Raw genomic sequence first — 17,090 nt, forward strand, 5'->3', positions numbered from 1 at the left:
CACACGTCTATTAGATCAACTGAATGGGAAGGCAACGTGTGACAAGTGCTAGAAGACAGTTACAAACTACGAGAAACAGTGAAACGAGGCAAGACGGGGCGAAGGCAAGTCTAAAGGCCTCCGGTTCGCCAAGGCGGCGCTAGGATCCTGCCTGTAGACGCGTTAATCTGTGCTCAGAGGGTTCCACGTGGCTGCGACCAGCTCTCGGGCGCCGCCTGCCGCGATCGTGCCGCCGCTGCAGCTCTTTCTGGCGCCCCGCCCCTCCCCGGCCCTGAGCCCGCCTCGCACCTCCCATTGGCTGGCTCCTGTCCTCCCGCCCCTCCTCGGCTCAGCCATTCGGAGCCCGGGGGTGGGTGGGGCTTGCGGCCAGGGGTGGAGCGAGCGCCCCGATTGGCTCCGAGGAAAGCGGCGACGTGGCGGAGGAGGCCGGTTTGGGCCTAAACTGAAGCGCTGCCGCCCCGGCGCTGGATTGGTGGTAGGCGGGGCGTGCTGGGTCGTCGGCCGGAAGCTGAAGTGGAGGAAAGATGCAGGTGGGGGAACAGGAGCCGAGAAAACGGGGGGGTTCTCCCGGGACCCCTGGGTTCAGTTCCGCCCGTCCGTCCCTAACCCGCTTCCTCGGCCACCCTCCCGGGCGGGCGGGCGCAGCTCTCCCTGACCCCTCCTTCTGGCCCCGCGGGTGCCCGTGAAATGAGCGCGCGAGCGGCACGCCCCCTCCCCGCGCTCACACCCCTCTGTCTGCCGTGTTTCCCGCCAGGACCATCAGCACGTGCCCATCGACATCCAGACCAGCAAGCTGCTCGGTAGGACGGGGCGTCCCCGCGCAGCCCGCTTTCGGGGGAGCCCGGCCTCTTCCCCCCCTGTCGCCAACAGCTGGGAGCCCTGGTGCCCCCCGAGACCCCTGTTAAATCGCTGACCGGCCCCACGGGTCTGTGCCCCGGCCTGTGGCCTGACCGGCCTCGCTCACAGCAGCGGGAGGGACCATGCCTAGTCTGTACCTGACCTGCGTTTCCCACTTAACATCTGGAACATGTGTTGTCCAATCACATCCCTCAGGCGCAGGAAGGGGCGTGGCCTACCTGAAAGTCATAACACAGTGGCAGATCCGAAATGGGAACTTAAGTATGTCAGGCTCCAATGTCTGTGCTTTTTGTATTAAGCTGGGGGAAACTCCCTTTTCTTTTAATTTATTTATTTATTTATAAAAATATTTTTACTAGAGGCCCGGTGCATGACATTCGTGCACTGTGTGTGTGTGTGTGTGGGGTGGGGGGGTTGTTCCTCAGCCCCGCCTGCACCCTTTTGCAGTTGGGGAGCCCTTGGGGGATGTCCAACTGACAGCTTAGGCCCCCTGGGAGGAGGCTGGCCACTGGGTTTGCTATCAGCCCAGCTTGTGGCTGAGTGCACTGACCACCAGCAGGGGGCAGCTCCTGTGTTGAGCATCTGCCCCCTGGTGGTCAGTGCACATCATGGCAACCGGTCGTTTGGTCGATTTGCATATTACCCTTTTATTATATAGGAAAGGATTGATTTCAGAGAGGAAGGGAGAGAGAGAGAGATAGAAACATCAGTGATAGGAGGGAATCATTGATCAGTTGCCTCCTACACAGCCCACACTGGGAATCGAGCCCACAACCCAGGTGGGAATCGAACAGCGACCTCGTGGTTCATAGGTCGACGTTCGCCCACCGAGCCACACCGGCCGGGGCTCCCTTTTCTTTTTAGAAGCTTCCGTCTTCCCTTGACTTTAGGAAGAAGAGGGACCTAGACCCAGTTGGAAATAAAGACCTGTTAGTGGCCGGGCCACCTCCCTGATCCACAGACCCCCTCCCCAGTTCAGGGCAAGGAAGGACCTCTTCCTTCTGACCCCTCCAGGGCATTGCACAGCCGCTGGGTTTTTAAACGCTTACTGGATTGATTGATTTGATGCCGTATCGTTTTTTAAGCTGTCTGCTTAATTACCTCATCCCTTTGCTTCTAGTGCTGTGACATCCACAGAAGTTTTCTTTCTGGACATTTTAAAGGAATACAGCAGAGGGAGTAGAATGATAACCACTGTGGGGCCCCGCGTCGGACCAATTTATTAACCAGGGCTGGTTCTGAGTTTCCCGCTGTGGGCCAGTCAGTCAGTCCTGTGCAGTGGCCACTTCCTTGGCTTCACTCCAGGCCTGTCCCAGCTCTTCGGCACATGTGCACTCTCGGTGTATGAACTTGTCCTTGGCCGTGAGGGTATAGCGCAGACCCTCAGTCATTCATGGAGGGTCCTCGCTATACCAGGTGCGTTTTCAGGCACTTGATATTGTGAAAGTGAAGATCAGTAGGATTTATGGAGTCCTTGCCCTGTGCCTGGCACAGTGTTCAGTGCTGTACCTACATTTCCCCTTATAGCTCAGTATCTTATTATCCCCATTCTACATGTGGGGAAACCGAGGCACGGAGGCTGAGAGACTTGCCCCAGGAAGTTGATAATTAGAAGGCAGGACCGCCTGAACCACGAAGCCTAGCTCGTAGCTCTCTCCTCCTGACGACACATGCATGGCTCTCAGCCACCCTGACCCTCTGCTAACAACTTACATCCAGGCCCAGCTTCCAGGAGGTCGGTCACCCCGTATTCACGTGTGCAGGGGGCAGCTGCACCGGTAAGAACAGACCAGTGTGAGGTAGCCTTGCGGGCGCTATCGGTATTAGGGGCTTTGCAGTTGTTCATTCACCCGGCTCTTGGCAGAACCCTCTTGTGTTTTTCACTGTCGTGGTTAATCCCAGCCCTGAGGAAGTGGAAGTGGAACATCATCCTCTGTCAAGAAAGTTATAATTACCCCTGGAAGCAAAAATATTATGGAGAATTTAGAGTGGTCAAAAGTGGCGCTTTGATGTCAGGACTAGTTTAAAGTTTTTCTTTATCCTTGTGTGGAGCCAGTTGCTCCGGGGAGTCAGGTTGCCAGCGTCTGTTTAGCCCTTGCAGGCATCCCTTTGGGCCTGGCTTCATTTCCATCTTCCCGTGACCCCCACACCTTAGCCAGTGTGAATACAACCCTTAGCCCCTGTCGTAGCGTGTCTGCCCGAATGGGGACCGTCTGAAGGGGAGCGCTGTGATTTGGGTGTTTCTCACGTAGACTGGCTGGTGGACAGAAGGCACTGCAACCTGAAGTGGCAGAGTCTGGTGCTGACCATCCGAGAGAAGATCAATGCCGCCATCCAGGACATGCCAGAAAGCGAGGAGATTGCCCAGCTGCTCTCTGGGTCCTGTGAGTGCCTTGGGGCCACCCTGCTGGAGCCCTCGCTTCCCCGGGCGCCGTACAGAGCCTCTGAGCTGCTCCCCTGTAGCTCAGCCACAGCTGATCCCCAGAGAAAGATTTTGTCCAGGGGTGTAGATGCCCGTTTCTTCCTACACAAACTGGTGAAGGAGAGAGCTGTGCATGATGGGAGAACCGTGCTTACTTCAGTCACTGGCATGTGAGTCAGCTCTTGGCCAGAGTAGATGGGGAAGGTACTGGAATTCTCAATGTCTTTGCTCTCCCTTGCTTTCCAGACATTCACTACTTCCACTGCCTAAGAATCGTGGACCTTCTCAAAGGCACTGAAGCTTCCACAAAAAACATTTTTGGCCGGTACTCTTCTCAGCGAATGAAGGCAAGTGTGGGCGAGGGTGCTAATGGGATCAGAGCTCTGGGTCTCTCGGAGGATCCGGTGGAGACGCCTACATGGAACGCTTCCTGAACTTTCTCTCCGACCCCAGAGCTTATGCCAGAAGTAGCTCCTTTGGGGATTGCTCGTTGGCGCCACACTCTTAAAATCAAGTGGGTGGTCCAGCCAGTGCTCAGAGGAGGACAAGGAATGTGTGTTTGATGTGACGGGAAGACTGGGAGAGCGTGCCCCGCTCCGGGCTTGCGCTGGGACGTGACTGCTGAGTGCAGTCCTGGCTCACTTCCTGTTTCCGTTCTCCCGCAGGATTGGCAGGAGATCGTGGCCCTGTATGAGAAGGACAACAGCTACCTGGGTAGGCGGTCCAGCCTGGCCTCCTGGTGTCCAGGGAGCCACTGGGGAAGCCCACTCCCATCGTCCTGAGACACTGAGCTTCTAGGAGACACAGACCGTGTGGGGGGAGAGGTGGGGCTGTAGATGTTTGCAAGGTGGGAAAATACATTCCACAGTGTTGGGAGGAGCAGGAGGACCAGGCAGGTGATAGGTAAATGCCAGGCCTGACCCCGCAGGTATGTGTGAGTTCTCTACCACTGAACTCTCGTAAGGTGAGTGTGGAACCCCATTCCCTCCGCACCCCCATTCTATAGTAGGCAGAGGATGCGTGGATTATCCTTGGGGCCATGTTAAGTTCCTGAGAGAGTAACTGAAGGGCTGATTGTAGTTTGGGTGTGTTTTCTAATAGTATAAATAATAATAATGATAATAGCTAATATTTACCAAGCACCTACTAAATACCTAAATACAAGGAGTTAGGCTTGGTGTTTTATGTGGATTCCCTCTTTTAGTCCTCACGGCAAATATTGTCGACCTTGTGATACAGATGAGGATTGGGTTAGAGACGTTAAATGGCTGTCTTAGGTGCTACAGCGAGGGAGGGGAGGAGCTGGGAAGCCACCCCACACTCTTCCCCACCAAACGAGGGTCCATGTGTGCGTGTGCCGGGCATGCTTGCCTGATGGGGCGGGTGTCTGAGGCGAATTTCCTGGGCCCTTCTCAGTGGAACTCTCTAGCCTCCTCGTTCGGAACGTCACCTATGAGATCCCCTCGCTGAAGAAGCAGATCGCCAAGTGCCAGCAGCTGCAGCAAGAATATAGCCGCAAGGAGGAGGAGGGCCAGGGCGGGGCTGCCGAGATGCGGGAGCAGTTCTACCACTCGTGCAAGCAGTACGGCATCACGGTGAGCGGAGGCCCAAGCTCTGCATCTGGGAAAGGCTCCCCCCAGCCTGCTGTGCCCTTTGGGGGCCAGCTTCTCTCCTGTCTGCTCTTCGCACGTTTTCTTTAATCTGTTGGACCCCACTTCCCGCACTCTGCCTTAGCCCCCTTCTTCCATCCGCTCTAGGGAGACAATGTCCGGAGAGAACTGCTGGCCCTGGTGAAGGAGCTACCGACTCAACTGGCCGAGATCGGGGCGCGGGCTCGGTCCCTGGGGGAAGCCATCGACCTGTACCAGGCCTTCGTGGGGTTCGTGTGTGAGAGGTAAAGAGGCCGGGGCTGCTCTGTAGCAGGGGGCGGTGTGCCCGCTTCGCTGGCTGTCCTCTCTTCTCCACTTGTGTTTTCCCCACATGACACTTGAGTTTCATTTACGCACTGGAACCCATGGGGGCTTTGCCCATCTGACCTATGGCCCAGGCCAAAGCCCACTGTTGGCTTTGTGAGTGGGCAGCCGGAGCGTCAGTTATGTCCCTGTTGCAGCCCCGAGGAGCAGGTGCTGCCAATGCTGCGATTTGTGCAGAAGCGGGGGAACGCCACGGTGTACGAGTGGAGGACGGGCACAGAGCCCTCGGTGGTGGAGCGGCCGCACCTCGAGGAGCCGCCCGAGCAGGTGGAAGAAGACGCGGTAAGACAGGCTGAGGGAGAGCTGCTCCCCCGACCCCCCAACACACACAGCCCAAGCCTCACAGCCTGAATTCAGAGTCCCAGAGGAAGAAAGGGATTTGTGTGAGAGACTATAGGTGGAAGGGCCCAGGGGCCCTACTCCCCTATTTTTCCGGCCGCCTTTTTAAAATTTTTTTTCTTTTTTATTTCAGAGAAGAAGGGAAAGGGAGATAGAAATATCAATGATGAGAGCATCATTGATCAGCTGCCTTCTGCACACCCCCCACCAGGGATTGAGCCCGCAATCTGGGCATGTGCCCTGATCGGGAATCGAACCGTGACCTCCTGGTTCATAGGTCGATGCCCAGCCTCTGAGCCACGCAGGCCAGGCTTTCTGGCCTTCTTGAGGTCAGAGTATAGAAGAGGGCTGGGAGCCTCAGCAATCTGCTTGGCTTTGAGCTAGGAACCCCTCAGTCCCGTCAGCTCTCCGAGATGGGCTCTGCTTTGGGGAGCTTGGAGGCCACTGCGTTTAAACAGTGGACGAGCACATCCTACTGAGGCGGCCGAGGCCCGTGGGAAGCAGGCCCCTTACCATCCCCACCCTCTGCGAGCTAACACTTCCTTTCTCCTTCTAGATTGACTGGGGCGACTTTGGGGCAGAGGTGGCCTCCGAAGGGACTGACCCTGCCCAGCCTGCAGGCATTGACTGGGGCATCTCCCTGGAATCGGATTCAAAGGTGAGGATGCCCTCTCGGTCCGTCTCTAAGGACTTTCTGTGATTACTGCTTCAGCGAGAAGAAAAGTCTTGTCTGTGCCTTTAAAGGCATCATTGGAAGCTCATGGCTCTGACCACATGTGGTCCAGGGGAGACAGCTTCCAAAGTGACATGTCAGAGTCGGGGCCTCTCCTGGTATTTGGGGCAGGTGTGGGGTTGTCAGCAGGTGGTAACTCTACAGAGCAGGGGTGAGGGTGGCAACGTGCATGGCCTCACACTGGCATCTTTGCCACCGACCACAGGCCTGCGTGTCCTTCCCGCAGCTGAAATGTGCGGTTGTTGAACGTAGGGAGGGCTTGGGTTGATTCTGGCTCGCTTTGCTGGGAAAATTCTGCCAACATTCCTGGGGCTCTTTGCTTTCCACCCAGGAAGCTGGGGGTGATGGGATAGACTGGGGAGAGGATGCTGCCGCTTTGCAGATCACAGTGGTGGAGGCTGGAACTGAGGGTGAGTGCGCCGGCCCCTGCCAGCAGCCCGGACGGTTTTGGAAAGGAATGTGGGCGAGGGGTCCCAGGAGTGCTGATTGGCTCTGAGTCTGAACTGACCCTCCCCACCCGCTGAGGGGCTGTAGCAGCGATGTGAGCCACTAGAGGGCAGTGCAGGCCGAGACTTCACCCCCTATGCCCAGAGGGCTGGCCTCACTCAGACCCCGCTGTGGTCCTCACAGGCTGCGGTTGGCAGCAGTGCCTGTCTAGGGCTGCGACGTGGGAATGGGTAACCTTTCCCCCTGGGGTTGGCACAGGAAGTGGCTTTAGTTCAGTGAGTCCGTGTCCATATTAACCCACCAGACCGTCTCACTTGGGGGAGGTCTCCTCCCGTCCTCAGCTCCCTCATCATTCTGTCTCCTCCTGGCAGCTCCGGAAGGTGTTGCTAGGGGCTCGGATGCCCTGACACTCCTTGAATACCCTGAGACCCGGAACCAGTTCATCGATGAGCTCATGGAGGTACCTTCATCCTCTGCGAGGGGCGTGGGGGGCACCGCATTGGAGGCCTGGCTCCAGATCCCTGACCCGGCCCTTCCTGTTCCTGTGAGGGACACCAGAGACATCTCATACTAGGAGGCCCCATCCACTCAGCAAGGGTTTACCCTGCACGTTCCCAGCCCCTGGCACTGCCCGAGGCGCCAGAGAGGGAGCAGGGAATAAAACAGCCCAAGTCCCGGACCTGGGGCTTATGTTCCGGTGGGGAATGCAGCCAGGAAACAAGATGAATAAAGTAAGAGATGCGGTATGTTAGGTGTTAACGTCAGTGCCACGGAGGAAAGGAGTGCTGGAGGGCTGCTGGGCTTCATATCGGCGGATCAGGGAAGGCCTCGTGGTGAAGGTGACCAGTAAGCCAGGACCTGCAGGGGCAGGGGGAGCCACGCTGAAGCCTGGCCAAAAAGCTCTCCAGGCAGAGGGCGCGATTGCAAAGGCCCTGAGAGGGGCGTGTGTCCTGCGTATCTGATGCAGGAGGCCGGCCTGGCAGAGCCGGGGGTGGGCAAGTGAAGGCGATCAGAGAGGTGAAGCTTCTGGACTTTGGCTCTTACTACGAGTGACTGAGATGCTGTTAGAGGTTTGGAGCCACCTGATCTCACTTGTGTCAATACTATCCCTGTGGCTAAGGTACGAGCAGCCCAGAGTAAGGAGCCGGTGTTCTCGGTCCTTCTTGTGGGGCTGGGGCGCTGGGGGCTGCCCTTGTTAATCTGGGTCTGTTCCCTCCCAGGGCCCTGCTGGCGGGGGAGGCTTCATGAAGATGATTGTCCTCACCAGTTTCATCCTCTTTCTGTCCAGAGAGGACCCTCCTAGCCTCCAGGGCAGAGGAGGACAGAAGTGATCAAGCTTCCGTGGTTGAATAAGAGGGACACGATCTGTGGCTGCCTCTGAGTCTTCCTAGCCCTTCCTTATCCCAGGGATCCCTCTCCCCGAGTCTCATTCCTCCCACGGAGAGAAAATGCCTTCACCGGGGCCGAGAGAACCCTTTGAACCTCTGCGTTCCTAGTTATCTGGTCCCCAGCGAGGAGGAAGCGGGGGTCCAGGCTATTCAGGGCCTGAGATAGACACGGGTGACGGCAGAGTGAAGCAGAGGCTGCCCCAAGCTCTCACCTTATAGTTGGTGCGTTTCTAGCAACAGAAGTATTCAGAGGAAGGAACCCCTCCGCACCCGGAGCCTCACCCTCACATCTCACCCTTCATTTGGGGCAGGCTGGGGCTTAGCCTCCGAGTTCTCTTCTTGGTTTGAACCAAATCCTCTTCGTCCTCAGCTCGAGATCTTCCTGTCCCAGAGAGCCGTGGAGATGAGCGAGGAGGCCGACATCCTGTCTGTGAGCCAGTTCCAGCTGGCTCCAGCCATCCTGCAGGGCCAGACCAAAGCGAAGATGGAAACCCTGGTGTCAGCGCTGCAGGACCTGATTGGCCGGCTCACCAATCTCCGAATGCAGCACCTGTTCATGATCCTGGCCTCACCAAGGTCTGGCTTTCCCCTTGACATGGGGCTGTTCCGGGATCGGAGCAGGACTCCTCCATCTTGAAGAGTCCTGACCCCTTGTATTCTTCTCCATGACCCCTTAGACCTCGTGCCTGCCTCCCATAGCTGGGCCATCCCAACTGGGGACCTAGATTCTCTGTGGGGCAAGGTGGGGTGATGTGCTGTATGCAGCCAGAACCCGGAGGACAGGGGAAGTGGGAGGTAGTCTTTACAGAAAGGCGGAAGGATGAGGCCAATTCGGGATGTGGTTTCCTGAGCTGCATCTTTCAGTTGAATGGGATGCTCCGGGTGCTCTGCTACACCACTGCCCTGAACGCCCTGCAGGTATGTGGACAGAGTGACCGAGTTCCTCCAGCAAAAGCTGAAGCAGTCCCAGCTGCTGGCTTTGAAGAAAGAACTGATGGTGCAGAAGCAGCAGGAGGCACTGCAGGAGCAGGCCGCTCTGGAGCCCAAGCTGGACCTGCTGCTGGAGAAGACCAAGGAGCTGCAGAAGCTGGTAAGGCAGGAAAGGGAAACCTACCCGGGCAGAACCCCCCGTTTCCGCAGATTGAGGCCCACTCGGCGTCGCTGTCTTTCAGATTGAAGCTGACATTTCCAAGAGGTACAACGGGCGCCCTGTGAACCTGATGGGAACCTCTCTGTGACAGCCGCCCACGTCCTGCTCGTCTCCTCAGCCTCAGGACGGAGGTGGGACGCCAGGGCTGGTGTTGCGGGCCTTTCCCAGCAGGAGACCAGGCTCTGGAGGATGGAAGGCCACGTGCGGGAGCGTCACCCAGATGGTGACCTTTGCACTCACTGTATCTCTGCAAGAAGCTGTCTTATGGGCCCGGTAGCCTGTCAGCCTGAAACCCCAGCGTCTCCTTGTTAATCCGGTCGGACTTAATAAAAGAGGAAGAGACTGGCTTTATCCTGACCGTTTCTGCTTCTCTGGGCCTGGAGCTGAGACTGCACACCTGTTTGCATGGGGTTCGTGATCCCCGTGGGCTCCCCAGGCCACCAGCTGTCCCTGTGCAGGCCCAGGTGAGGGATCTGTCCTCTGGGTGACAGGGAGGGCCCAGATTAGCATCTGCAGATGGCTCAGCAAGGGGCTCTGGGTAACTGAGTCAGGGCCCCTTTTTCTGAGCCAGGCCCAGCCTGCCCCACTCAGGCCAGAGCCCAGGAGAAGCAGTCAGGTGGCAGCCTGGCTGGAGCCGGCAAAGCTGTCTTTCCCTTTTAGTCACAGCTTGCCCCCCGGCAGAGGGGAAATGCGGTTTGGGGAGGAAGGTCTGATGAACAAGGTGGAGACAGGAGTTGTCACCTTCACTAGCTGCCTGTTCACTTCCTACCCGTAACTGCCTGCTCTCTGATTGGGTAGAGCCCAAGACAGCACCCGTCTCCCAAGCCACCTACCCATCTCTGTTTCCCAGGAAGGGTAGGGGCTGAGGATGGCCGGCAATTCGATTTTAATTTCATAGCAGAGCAGTTGATTCATGGCTCTTTGTCGCTGGCGTTGACTCCCGTAATGACTTTCCATCAAAATGAAAAGTGGAGTGACACCACTCATTATTCCTGCTGCTTGTTATCTCAGTTCTGGGGAGGGCCGCCCCTCCCTGCTGCCTTTCAGCCGTCCCGGACAGTGAGTGATGGCCCCTATTAATCACCGACCCCGCGGACTCCGGCGGACACACGCTATCCAAAGGAGAGAGAGATAAGGCAGCATGAACTGCTTGAAGCTGCTCCTATCAATTAATGTCAGCCCATCGCTTCCCCCCAATCTTTGCCTGCTCACCTTCTTTGGGGGCATTGGGGGCTGAAACAAGTCTAGGAATTGGGAAGGGAAGATATTGGTGTGGAACGTCGAGGTAGAACTGTCCTTGGGATGGACGGGCATAAAGGGGTGCCTGGGCCCTGTCCTGCCCTCAGCCGCTGGGAGGGCACTGGGCCTAGGGAGCTGTCTGCGTCTCTTGGTCCCTTCCCCTCCGAGCGAATGGCTGCTTCCTCCTGCCCCCCCTGTTCAGCTGCTGGCTCCACTGGCCTCTGGCCTCCCTCTCGCAGCAGCCACCAGCTCACCGAGGCATGCGGCCCTTGCCCACTCTAACGTCCCTCGTCCAATCACCAGCCGTTACACAGACTCCATTGCTTACTGGGCACCGAGCTTCCGGGAGAAGCCTGTGGGTCAGGTGACCTGCAGGCTGGGTTCGGGCTTCAAGAGCTCTCACTCCTGCCCTTGCAGAGGAGCGCTTGGCTGGCCTCTGCCCGCTGAGGACGCGGGAGAAGGTGTGCAGGCTGCGGCGTGCCGTCTGTGCACGAGGGAAGTGGCTTTGGGTAGAAGATCTCTCAGTTGGTTTTGGTGTCTTGGAAGAAGGTATGATTAGGGGACTGTTCTCAGGAATTCAGCCCCTTTCAATGCTGATCTGGTGAGAGGAAGGCCCACTGACTCCTAGGCTGATGTAAATGGTCTTTTAAAAGCCTTTAACCCCGGAACATGGGTTGTTCTGCAGATGCTTTAGCCCCATTTGCTTTTGGCCTCGTGCTTCGCTTCCTGGCGCCCCTTTCCCGACCCTGAAGATCCTGCCTGGCTGTTCACTCCCAGTGTCGCTCGGATCTGCTCTCAGGGCTCCCTTACATCACTGATTGCATTTAGGTTCCTGCTTGTTTTTCTCAGAATTGCCTCAGGTGGTTGTGAGCATTAAATGAGTTAATATAGCCCTAGCTGGTTTGGCTGCTCAGTGGATAGAGCATTGGCCTGCAGACTAAAGGGTCCCAGGTTCAATTCTGGTCAAGGACACATGCCCGGTGCGGGCTCGATCCCCAGTAGGGGGCGTGCAAGAGGCAGCCGATCAATGATTCATTCTCATGGATGTTTCTGTCTCTCTCCCTCTCCCTTCCTCTCTGAAATCAATAAAAATATTTTTTAAATAAATGAGTTAATGTATGCAGAGCGCTCAGAACCGTGCCGGGCACAGAGTAAGCAGTCGCTGGAAAAAACGTGCACCCTTATTCTTGGTTTGTGAAGCAATGAGGACCTTTCATCCTTGTCTGACTTGCCTTCTTGGAAGGGAGGGGCGAGACCTCCTGGTGGAGAGGGAAGAACACGTTCTGAGCAGCCAGGTTTTTAGGATTGAAAAAACAGTTCAGGGAGAGAGGGAGGAGGGGCCAAGATTGCACCCTCAGAATCCTTAGCGTGATGTGGATGTATTGCCCAGAGCGCACCTCACTTTCATGGGTAACTTCTATGCCACCTCCTTCCAGGGATCTAAGGCTCTCACTACTTAGCTGAGATGTGTCTTCCTGTTTAGATGAAGAAGCAGAGCCTTTCCCAAACCCACTCGCCCTGCTAACTCCACCACTGCCCAAGCCCCACACAATCTCCGCTCAAAGGAAGCCTTCCTGCCCGCACTGCGTCCTCTCATACCGCGGCTCTTACAGTCAGCAGAGGTAGGACCCCTTGGCGCTGCAGCCTGCGGTGCTGACCATGAAGGTGGGCTAAGTGCAGTGCTAACAACTGTTCATCGGGTTCTGGCCGCCACCAAGGGAGATGTGGGGTTCTGCACATGCAGACCGTCTCCCATGGCCAGTGGGCTGGGAATTAGCTGCACGATTCAGACTGGACCTCACCCATCCAAGAGTGACCTGCTCAGGGAACTGGCCTGGGCCGAGGACCAAAGGCAAGCACATCCCAGGCCCTCGGTGCAGGAGCTGATCCTGCTCTCAGTCGTGTACGCCTCCCCCCACCCCTCTCGCCCTTTTCCTCATTCATTCCCAAGGTTTTGCCTACAATCTCTCCTCTAGAAACACAGGCCCTAAACTCTTTTTTTTTAAGATTCCCTAAAGCCCACATTGTAGTAGATATAATTTTACCATATTCATGTTACGACTATAAGTCGATGACACCTTTATTTATTTTTTTAAAAAATATATTTTATTGATTTTTTACAGAGAAGAAGGGAGAGGGATAGAGTTAGAAACATCGATGAGAGAGAAACATCGATCAGCTGCCTCCTGCACATCTCCCACTGAGGATGTGCCCGCAACCAAGGTACATGCCCTTGACCGGAATCGAACCCGGGACCTTTCAGTCCGCAGGCCGACGCTCTATCCACTGAGCCAAACCGGTTAGGGCATGGCCCTAAACTCTTACCTGCCTTTTAATCCACACCTGCCTGTCCTATTACTAATTTTTTGGTTGTTTTTTTAAATCCTCACCTGAGGACATTTTTTCCATTGATTCTTTAGACTCTATGGCAGTGGTTCTCAACCTTCCTAATGCCGCGACCCTTTAATACAGTTCCTCATGTTGTGGTGACCCCCAACCATAAAATTATTTTCGTTGCTACTTCATAACTGTAATTTTGCTACTGTTATGAATCATAATGTAAATATCTGATATGCAGGATGTATTTTCAGGGGTTGTGACCCACAGGTTGAGAACTGCTGCTTTAGAGAGTAGAAGGGGCTGGGGGGGGGGGAGAGAGAGAGAGAGAGAGAGAGAGAGAGAGAGAGAGAGAGAAAGGAAAGACACATCGATTGGTTGCCTCTCACACACGCCCAGACCAGGGCCAAGGGATCAAACCTACAACCGAGGTACACGCCCTTAACTGGGAATCGAACCAGCAACCCTTTGGTGCACAGGCCAATGCTCTAACCACTGGAGCATGCTGGCCAGGGCTATCCTGTTACTAATTTTTATTTCATCTTTTTTTTTCTGCAAAAACTTTATTGTTTCCATTTGGTCCAATGCATGGGACAGGGCTTCAGGGAGAGGCTCAGGTAAGAGCCAGACACCAGGGGGAGGCCGAGGGGCCCCTCAAAGGCCTCTGGGCTCCACAGGCTCCAGGTCGTGCTGGAGGGGAGCCTTTGGAAGAGATACTCGCCCACCAGCCCGGGGCCGGCAGCCTGCGGAGGTGAGTCAGGTGTCGCCCATCTTCTTGATGAGCATCACCCTCCTCACCCAGGAAGTGGTTCTGCAGGAAGTCACGGAGCTGAGGGTCTGCACGGGCAGGACCAGGGCCTGCAGCTCCCAAAGGGCCTGGGTCAGGCTCCTCTCCAAGGCCAGGGCGGCTTCCATGGCTCCTGAGTGTTGCCCGCTCACCTTGGCTTCAGCACGTCCTTTAAAAGACGCTCAGCGCCCTCGGCTGCTTCTCCACCAACTCGCAGAAGAAGCGGCCCACGCCCTCGGGAGCCACGTCGTCACCGTGGAAGTAGAAGCCCCGAGAGAGGTAGGTGTGGGCGCCCGCAGATGCAGGTTGGCCCGGCGGTTGACCGCAGCCTCCTCCTCGGTGGGATAATTCCGATGAATTTGGGAGCTCATGGTCGTTCGGCAATCAGGAGGAATTAAGGTAGAAAAACCCTGGTGTGTTGGCTGGTCTCGGAGGTGGTTCTGGAGGTGTTTCGGAAGGTGGTTCTGGAGGTGGTTCGGAAGGTGGTTCTGGAGGTGGTTCGGAAGGTGGTGACTGGATAAGAGGCTGGAGGGAGGTCGGAGCTGGAAGAAGGGGCGTCCCTGGGTCTGTTCCGTCCAAACACTGTGGAAGCAGGAGACAGATCTGGGACCGCCGAGGGCACTGTTCCGTCCAAACACTGTGGAAGCAGGAGGCGGATCTGGGACCGCCGAGGGCACTATCTTGTTTCACCTTTTAATTGTCACGTGTTTACTCTCCTCCTCTCCTTAGGCACACATACGAAAATCTAGTGCTAGTAATAGGTTAGGAAGGGAACAGGAAAAGCAAGGTGGTGGTGACCAGCATGTCTCCATCTGGGAAGCCTGGGTCAAGTCCTGGCTTTTTCTTGCCGTCTGAGTGACCGTGGGCGAGTCCCTGGCCCTCTCTGTACCTCCTTCCCTTCACCTGTAAAATGAGACAAAGGCACCACCTGCCCCCGGGCAGGGCGCTGCCGTGGGTGTCCGCGCACCCAGACGGGCTGGCACAGTGCGCCTCGCCTGCCAGCTGTTGGGGGGCTGGTGGCCGGACGTATCCTGGCCTGAGGTTGGAAACTTGTGCTCGGGTCCTGGCTCTGTATGTCCCCGATGTTCCAACATGTCCCCACCCAACCCATCATCACCCCCAGCCCACACTTCCTCCCCCTCTGCCTTCTCCGCTCGCTCCCCCCTAACCCTCTTTTCCCATGTGCCACGGGCTTTGTCACCCTAATCATCCCGCTGCTTAGAAACGGAGGACCCCTCAGCTCCCCAAATTCCTAGTGTAGTCGGCCGGCTGGCCCTTAATATTTGGGGCTTCACCTGCCTTCCAGCCTGGGGATCCATCCAAGACACCACGGCTTCATGGTCCCCAAAACCCCCACCCTCTTCTTGGCCCCTCCTAGCCTTCCGGACCAGAGGTCCAAACATGTCTCCCCTGCAGAATGACCCTCCCTCCTCAGCCGCACCCCGTCTGCATCTCAGTGCTCTCCCAGTGCCTGTCCCCAAACTGAGCTGCTCAAGGGCAGGGCTGGGTCTTGCTCATTTTCGTGTCCCCTTTGGAATCGCAAACGTCTCCGAACATCAGTTGTCTTACTGCTCTCTAAAGTGACTAACCTCTATCATACTATGATCATATGGCTCACAAATTATAAGAAAGAACAGTCCCACAAAACACGATGTTTAGGAAGAAAATTGGTTTTCCGCAGGCTTTTCAACGGGACTGTTGGTGATTGAAGTCCTGTCTCCCAGCCATCGGTGAGAGCGCTGCCCTGGGTGTCTTGTGGGCCTCGTCTCTCCTCCTGCCCTGTTTCCTGAGGACCAGAGGAGAGAGCGGAGAGGGAGGGGAGGGGGAGAGAGGGGAGGCAATATCTCCATCCTCTTGGAGATATCATTGCTTCACAGCCGGGTTTGCTACCTGAAGCTGGGGTCAGCCCCCACTTACTGAATGTCACCCCTATGTGGGCTCCGAAGGAGCTGCTCTGCCCCCGAGGGATCAGGCCGGCAGATCCCAGGGCCCAGCAGGAGGGCGTCACGGCAGCGCCAGGGAGCAGGGGTGCCAGCTGACCGCAGCGCCTTGTCCTCCAAGTGCCCTTCCTCCCTGGTGACGGCAGGGCTCTGGAGGACATTGGCCCTGTGTAAACTCTCACTCACCCTGCCTGCCGCCTCCTCTCGTTCCCCAGGCTTCAAAGAAAACCAGTCTGAATATTTAAACTTCTCCTGTGTGTCTAATAAAAAGTTCTGCACTATTTAACGCCCCGGCTATCCATTACTGTCGGGAGCTGCCCTCTCCTTCCCAGCCTTCCCCTCCCTCCCTCTCGTCCAAACCACGCGCAGCAAAGCCATTTGTCAAAGCTCCCTCCGCAGGCTGCGCTTGGCTGTGTCTGAAAGGACAAGCCGCCCCACCGGGGAAGGTGGGATGAATAAAGGGGCTATGCAAATTGCTGCTTAATCTGCAGAGGAACACCCAGGCTTCGGGGAGACACTCATTACTTCTTTTAACTGTGATTAACGGGCAAATTAAACCCAAGCCCTTAACTCTCTCCTGGCAGAGGACTCGAACGCAGAGCCCTGAGCCGGTGAGGGGAGAGGGAGGCTCTTGTCTGTAGTTGTCTGCAGCCCCGGAGACTGGGGCCCAGAAACCCCAGTGCTGCCTCTCAGTTGGTGGTGGTGTAGGAGGGAGGGGCGCCCCGGATGTGGGGAGCGGATAGCACCCTCACCTTCTCACCTGGGGAAGGGAGGCCTGCTGCTGCCTTTCTTTCCTTTCAGCCACTCAGGAAAGAACAAGATCAGTGGCTCCTGGATTTGTCGCTCGCTTTTCTCCCACCAAAAGATAAAAACAGAAAAAGGAGAGAACCCCTTGGACCTCACCCGCCAGAACCTCCTGAGGGTGTGGCCAAAGCAGCTTGAGCCCCACCCTGAGTTCAAGGTCAGACCAGCCCCAAACCTAGAGCTGGAACCGTGGGTAACAGGAACTTGTCCAACTCAAAAACCAATCTTGAGCCCAGGGTTGGGGTAAAAGGCACAGAAGTAGGAGGTGAGGGCGGAGTGTTTTTATGGGAGTGGAGACCCTGGGAAGAGACTTGCTGCAGGTTACAGGCCTCGGCCGTGGACACCCAAGTTGGTATCCAAAGTCTCTCTTTGTTTCTTAGTCCATCTGCATGTGTGTGTGTGTGTGTGTGTGTGACGATATCGGCCCAGCTCATTACATAAAATTGACCATTCAACCCCCTTTTTGAGTGTACAATTCAGTGGCGTTAAGTACATTTCCATTGTTGTGCAAACACTCCCCCCACCCCACCCCCACCCCAGTTCAATCCCCCCCCCACCCCCCCACCCCCGTTCCATCCAGTTTTGGCAGACGATCCTCTAGGAAAGGGGTTCTCACCCTGTGGGTGGGATACCCCTTTGGGGGGCCGAACGAACCTTTCACAGGGGGTCGCCT

General features: G+C 56.4%; 1 protein-coding gene across 2 annotated transcripts; it reads left to right on the forward strand.

Annotated features, from left to right (window-relative positions):
* Positions 1-339: 339 nt before the first annotated feature.
* Positions 340-9,661, forward strand: CDK5RAP3 (CDK5 regulatory subunit associated protein 3). Of its 2 annotated transcripts, XM_006098919.2 has the most exons (14): positions 340-530; positions 755-800; positions 3,111-3,242; positions 3,527-3,627; positions 3,946-3,994; positions 4,697-4,875; positions 5,038-5,174; positions 5,391-5,535; positions 6,149-6,250; positions 6,657-6,735; positions 7,144-7,232; positions 8,531-8,736; positions 9,079-9,250; positions 9,333-9,661. In XM_006098919.2, the coding sequence occupies exons 1-14, from the start codon at positions 525-527 to the stop codon at positions 9,396-9,398; spliced, it is 1,509 nt and encodes a 502-aa protein (XP_006098981.1). In that variant the 5' UTR covers positions 340-524; the 3' UTR covers positions 9,399-9,661. The 2 variants fall into 2 exon arrangements, with proteins under 2 accessions (XP_006098981.1, XP_006098980.1); XM_006098918.3 differs by lacking the exons at positions 340-530; positions 755-800 and adding an exon at positions 966-1,119.
* Positions 9,662-17,090: the final 7,429 nt, after the last annotated feature.

The sequence above is a fragment of the Myotis lucifugus genome, unplaced genomic scaffold (genome assembly GCF_000147115.1).
Source record: "Myotis lucifugus unplaced genomic scaffold, Myoluc2.0 scaffold_254, whole genome shotgun sequence".
NCBI classification, from domain to species: domain Eukaryota; kingdom Metazoa; phylum Chordata; class Mammalia; order Chiroptera; family Vespertilionidae; genus Myotis; species Myotis lucifugus.